Genomic DNA, 6,156 nt, shown 5'->3' with positions numbered 1-6,156 from the left:
GGGACCGCTGTGTTACAGCATCACTGATTTATACACGATCACATGACAGGCTGTGATGCAGGCATTCCTATTTCTGCCCCAGTGAATTATGGGATGCTTTTCTGGAGCTGCTCAGCTGCTGATTTCACTCAGTCAAGCTGTTTCTGGGCGTGTGAGGATGGAGCGAGGAAGACTTTCCCAGAGTTAAGCCTATCTAAGACTTCCAGGCAGGCTGCCTCGGTGCCTGCAGGGCTGATTTCACTCGTTTATTTGGAATATTTTCAGCAAACGTTGGTTAAAAAACAGATGGTTAAAAACAGCGTTCATGACGAGCTGGCAGGAAGTTCATTCAGAAGGTTTAGTGAGTGAGAGACGACTTCCAGCTAAGCTGAAGCTCGTCCGGCTGCCAGAAGCAGGCGGCTAACTTCAGAGATCTGTGTGAACGCTGAGCTAGTGCTAGTTAGCGTCTCGTGCTCGACTCGCTGCCCCAGCCTGTGGTTAGCAGTAGTATTACACCAGAGTACAGCGCAGCATTGTATATCTCATCGTAGCTGCTTTAATAATCCTGGAATAACAAGATCTGCTCCTCGTGCTGAGAATGAAGAAGCTCACCGGGTTCCCGACGATTCCGGACTCTCCGAACCGGCCGTCCTGCCCGGGTGCTCCCTGTGGATTTGAACACATCACACTTCAGAGCAGGGATTTGAGACAGCGATGACACCAACACGCTCTTTAGACAGACGTGCATACGCAGCAGGAATCTGTTAAAGAAACCTCGCAGTCTGAGCTCAGACTGTGAGGTTTCACATCAGTACTGCAAATCAGAGAAATGAAGTCGTTTCCAAGCAGATGTCAGCAGGTTTGCCCTCAAACACAGACAGAGAGAAACGAGGCGTCTACTTTTATTTATCTGAGACACATTTCTGCTGCGTCTGCAGGACGACCACAGCGTCTGCTCTGGGACGTGTCTCACCGGCAGGCCGGGGTTTCCTGGGTCGCCTTTGGCTCCGGGCGAGGTGTTGTCGGCCCCCGGTTGTCCCTGTCAGAAGAAAGATGAAGCCACAGATTAAACAGTGAGCGTCCAGCTGTGGCCCAGCTGCGCTTCATGCAAACATTTATTAAAAACTTTGTGTGACGGCAGACGGGCTGCGGTTACTCTGAGTGTGTGGTTCGGTCGCAGCTCGCCTCGCGTCAGCGCCGGCGTCAGCGAGGACGCTCCAGAGTGCAGGATTACAGAGCAGGAATCCGCTGCCCTCAGTCCTGTTTGTGCCACATTAAAAACCCTCGTGGTGCTCAAACACTTGTAGTTGTCCTCCAAGGCGATAAACATAATATACCTGGATGCCCGTTTGATCATCAGAACACCGTTCATGTTCCCACCTCACAGTTTAAGACTGTCTGCTTTTGGTTGGTGCAGCTTCGATGCCTCCTGCGCAGAAACATCCAGACTGAAGCTCTCACAGCTTCCTGTCTGAAGACAGATGCTCGTGCGAGCGTCTCATCTGTTTGTTTGTGTGTTTCACAATCACGCCGATGACTTTAACCATCTGCTCTGCATGCACAGATTAATACGCTCGTGTGTGACGGACATCCTGGCTGTCTGGGTTTCATCACAGTTTGCTATTAAAAGGCCCGACAGCTCAAAGCTTTGCTTCAATAAATACAGCAAAGAAGAAGAATGTGCACCCCCCACACCCACGCCCCTTCCCCCTGTGGGACACTTCTGCCCCTCCCTGGGGTGAGGGTGCTTCTTGGCCCCGGGGTGCATGGCTGGATGTTCTGATGTGGTCGTTGGCCTGCTCTCTTGGTGGTTTGGGGGGCTGCTGTCTCTGTGCATCCTTTCATTCTACCCCTGCCTGCCCGTGCTATTGCACAGATAATAAGTCATAACTGAAATAACACAAACAGAAATGAATAAGTAAACATGAACTAGAGGAGCCTACATGTATCTGGTCTTGGAAAAGCAAAATGTGTTCGGCATCGCCGTGCATCCACATCACAGTTCAGAGTGCAGAAGCTGCCAGATGGGACAGGATATCAAAGAAGAAGAAATGTTGATGTAAGGAGGAGAGAAAACACGAAAAAGCCAAAAACAGTTCAGAGAGGAGGAGAGACGAGAGAAGACGAGGAAATGTTTGACACTCACCGGATCTCCTCTCAGTCCTTGCTGTCCTTTCACCCCCGTCTCCCCCGTAATTCCTGGGATACCCTAAGGACAACAGTTCAGCCCGTCAATATAAGCAAAGGCCAGAGGTCAGCAACCACCAGCATCATTCCTCTACTTTAAAAAGAAAATCCCACTGTTTCGGATCATTACAGCCTTAGGACCCAACACCACACAACATGTTCCATCTAAGCCTGAAGCCTGACTCTGTCATCCCCCATGTAGCCGGGGTATCAGAGAAACTCAGGAGAGTTTTCTCCAAGCATGACATCCCGGTGCATTTCAGACCCAGCAACACGCTCAGACAGAAACTGGTTCACCCGAAAGACAAAACGCCAAAACACAGACTTAACAATGTGGTGTCTGCTGTACAGTGCAGCGAGGAATGCCCAGACCTCTACATCGGAGAGACCAAACAGCCACTTCACAAGCGCATGGCACAACACAGAAGAGCCACCTCCACAGGACAAGACTCAGCAGTCCATCTGCATCTAAAGGTCAAAGGTCACTCTTTGAGGATGCCAATGTTCACATTTTGGACAGAGAGGACAGATGGTTTGAAAGAGGAGTGAAAGAAGCATCTATGTCCACTGTGAGCGACCATCTTTGAACAGAGGCGGGGGTTTACGACACCAACTGTCTGCCATCTATAATCCAGTTTTGAGATCCCTTCCCAGACGCCTTAACGCCCACTCACATCCTGGACCATCTGACCTCAGGAATTCGCATGATAAGGTGGGGCCAGGTTTCACAATGAGCTCACCCGAAACTCTGGCTGATTGGGACCCACACCCAGTTTCACACCTTGGCTCAGGCGATTAGAGGATCATCAGGGGGTCCTTTTGTCCCTCTGTGGGGGGAAACTCCCACTAGGTTTATATCTGGGACTCTCCACCATTTGACCTTAGAACTGAAGAAGCTTCTCGGATGAGAGGTGAAACGTCTTCAAGCAACTTAAAGAAGTCCAGACGCTTTTCTTTCCAAGCTCCTTAGACTACGATGACTGAGAACCTTCACAGACGGATCATTACAGCCTCATTCCTAAAGACACCGAGACGGCTTTACTGAAACTCACTAACGACATGATACAGGCGGTTGTAGCTCAGCAACCTTTGACCCCTTTGATTGTCACACTCTCACTAACTGATCTGGCTGCTCTCAGGAGCCTCTCATCTTAAACTGACAGATGTTTCAGAACTGATGCTAACATCTGTACGTCCTCGTGCTAAGGCATCCCTCAGGGCTCAGTCCGGGTCTGTTTGCATCACACGTGATAGCCGCGGGCTAGCTGCTATCTGCTCTCTCCTTTCCTCCAGCTCGATCCCGAGGTTCTCGTGTTCGGCTCTGACGGTTTCTTTAAGGAGGTCGGTCGTTACGTGAACAAACATTTGAAGTGTGCAGTATTTGAAATTTGTCATCCAATCATGTAAAATACCTTTTAGTTCACACTTTTTCTCCCACCTTTATCCCTGTGAGTCACTTTTAAATGTGCCTGTGTTTTTGTCCAAACAACCTCCAACGGTGCAAACCAAACCGCTGCCTCATTCTTGGTTCCCTTCTCTGACTCAGTGAAATTCAGAATTCATTTGAAAATTGCAGTATAAAGTATCGATGTTAAAATAACATTATATAGTTTTTGTTTTCTTTTACCGGGTTGCCGAGGTGTCCTCTCTCTCCTCGGGCTCCATCCCGTCCCGTCACTCCCTGCCGACACAGAAACACAGGAATGCCATTAAGCATGGAAACCCCCCCAATCAGCTCCCTTCCTGAGACGCCCGCTCGTTTCCTCCACGATGAGGACAGAAACTCATCGGCGTCTCTCCATCAGTGAGTCAAATCTGAACCTTTGGATCATTGTCACCAGTGTTGGTCAAGTTACTTGAAAAAAGTAATCAGTAATTACTGATTACTTAGTTACTTTTTAAAAACACGATTTACAACCTGAAGAGGTGATAAAGCGATAGATCTTTCAGCCCAATTCTACTTTTTCTGCATAATCCATCATACAAAATGTAATCAAATGGAAAAGTCTCTTTTTAAAACTTGTTTTATTAGTTTTAATCTTTTAACTTTATGCATCAAGCAAACATTTAATTATCTGCAACATTCTCTGACTGGAAGAAATTAGTTTAACATTTAAACCTATTTTCTGCACATTCCAGCACATAAAATAAAATATTTTTTGTGTTTACACTCAGTCTTTCAAATAGATGCAAGTAAAACACAGCAGAAAATAAATAAAGTCAAAGACTCAGCGGTCCTGTTGCTCTATTTTCACCTGTAAAGCAGGAGTGGGGCAGGCGGAGGGTTACCCTGGTGCAGGTGTGCCGCGGTCAGTGGAAGAATCCGCGAGTTTCTCTGTGAGTTTCCCATTACGTCGTAGCTACTCGGTGCTTGTTGGAAGTTTAGGGGTTTTTTCGCTGTAAAAAGAAGTTTTCTTCCCACGCACAGCGGACACTCATGTTTTTGTCACTTTTTATGGAATCAAACTCAAAGTAAGGTCAGTACTTCCACGCTTTAAACGCTGCACGCTCATACTCTCTCTGCACTCGATATGTGATCCATTGTTGATCTGCACACAGCTGTTGTCACGAACGTCGCACTCGCTTACGTCACTGTCATGAGACATTCTCGCCAAAAAATCACGGTTTTAGTAACGCAGTAACGCAGCGTTCCTACGGGAAAGTAACGGTAATCTAATTACCGTTTTTGCAATAGTAATCCCTTACTTTACTCGTTACTTGGAAAAAAGTAATCAGATTACAGTAACGCGTTACTGCCCATCTCTGGTTGTCACTGACTCTTCGGGCTGTTTACTAATAATTTTTTATGGTGGCAGTAATATGATCAACATTTGATGCATGATGAAAATGAAAGTTGACCGTCGAGGCAGGAAAAGCAGCGCGCCGACATGCCGGGTGTTGTACTCTCCGTGTTCACTGCCTCTGACCTTTGAATGGCCGAGGGCCGTTTCAGAGAGCTGTGACGTCTGTGTGAGAGCTCGCCGACTTCATCTGCGCTGCAGCGTTATCAGGATGTTTGCAGCTGCCGGGGAACAAAGGAAGACTTTGGAAAAAGAGGGATCTGCCTCAGATAAATGATGTTTGTGATGGCAGCCGAGCGGAGAGTGAAACTACCCTGACTCAGTGCTGACATATGAGAGCAGTCAGCAGCTGTCTCTGTGGATGGACTGCAGCTGGTAGTCCTGAGCTCAGGAACCAGCTCTCCCAGTGCTGCCGGACCTGGACCACCAACACCAGCTGCAGCCCAACAGTTCAGCATTTCACTGCATATCGGACTGTGTATGACTGTGCATGCGACAAATAACATTTGAATTTGAGCTGGACACCAGAGTCTCTGCAGAGGCAGCCGTTGGCATCGACGACCAGCGTGATGGTTAGCAGAAATGGAACTTTCAAATTAAAAGCCCGGGGTCTGGCACTTATCTTGCTGAGTGGATGAAAGACTAAAGGAAACGTAGCGGTGTTGATAACACATAAACGATGGTGTGATTTTGCTCATATGAACCTTTTACTTTGGGTTAACATAGGACGCTGAGCCACCAGCAGCTATGACACAACATAATAATTTATCAAAGGTTTATTAAATATTTCATTGATGTTAAAATAATTATTCAGTAATGTTTAGTTACCAGTTTATTGGGAAAATAAACAAAGGAAGCAGAAATGTGGTGATTCGGTCGTTGGTGTGACTCAGGTTTCCCATTATCTGTCATCATCCTTCCTGTTTATGCATCGCGATATCTCACGCTACAGATCACAGAGATACCTGACGATGAAGGCGATCAGGATGAAGCTGTGCTATCTGCTATCTGTACGTCAGTACCTGTTCTCCGTCCACTCCGCTCAGCCCGTCCTCTCCGTCTTCGCCCTGCGGCGGTGGAAGAAAAGTCTTCTGTGAGACTTTATCAGGATGTGAGTGTTTGTGCTTCCTCCTACATTCCTGAGTAACTCACCCTTTCTCCTCGCAGCCCTCTGAAGCCCTGCAAACAC

At 47.5% G+C, this 6,156-nt stretch overlaps 2 protein-coding genes across 2 annotated transcripts in view; both read right to left on the bottom strand.

The window, feature by feature from the left end:
• col6a4a (collagen, type VI, alpha 4a) overlaps positions 1 to 6,156 on the bottom strand; it is a gene marked incomplete in the record, with an annotated part of 91,012 nt that overhangs the window by 16,289 nt on the left and 68,567 nt on the right.
• The window catches only part of LOC102297833 (collagen alpha-6(VI) chain), a 12,754-nt gene continuing 6,608 nt past the window's right edge, over positions 11 to 6,156 (bottom strand). Inside the window, exons 8-13 of the mRNA XM_042225964.1 lie at positions 6,120 to 6,146; positions 5,990 to 6,034; positions 3,794 to 3,847; positions 2,126 to 2,188; positions 953 to 1,018; positions 11 to 645 (exon numbers count right to left, since the gene is read on the bottom strand). Of these exons, the coding sequence (XP_042081898.1) occupies positions 490 to 645; positions 953 to 1,018; positions 2,126 to 2,188; positions 3,794 to 3,847; positions 5,990 to 6,034; positions 6,120 to 6,146 (411 nt within the window). The 3' untranslated portion in view covers positions 11 to 489. The remainder of the gene's footprint in view (positions 646 to 952; positions 1,019 to 2,125; positions 2,189 to 3,793; positions 3,848 to 5,989; positions 6,035 to 6,119; positions 6,147 to 6,156) is intronic.

Source organism: Haplochromis burtoni, unplaced genomic scaffold (assembly GCF_018398535.1).
Source record: "Haplochromis burtoni strain Fernald_Lab_line unplaced genomic scaffold, NCSU_Asbu1 Contig_190, whole genome shotgun sequence".
NCBI lineage: Eukaryota > Metazoa > Chordata > Actinopteri > Cichliformes > Cichlidae > Haplochromis > Haplochromis burtoni.
Note: the sequence above shows the minus strand (reverse complement) of the source record. Positions and strands in the feature narration are given on the sequence as shown.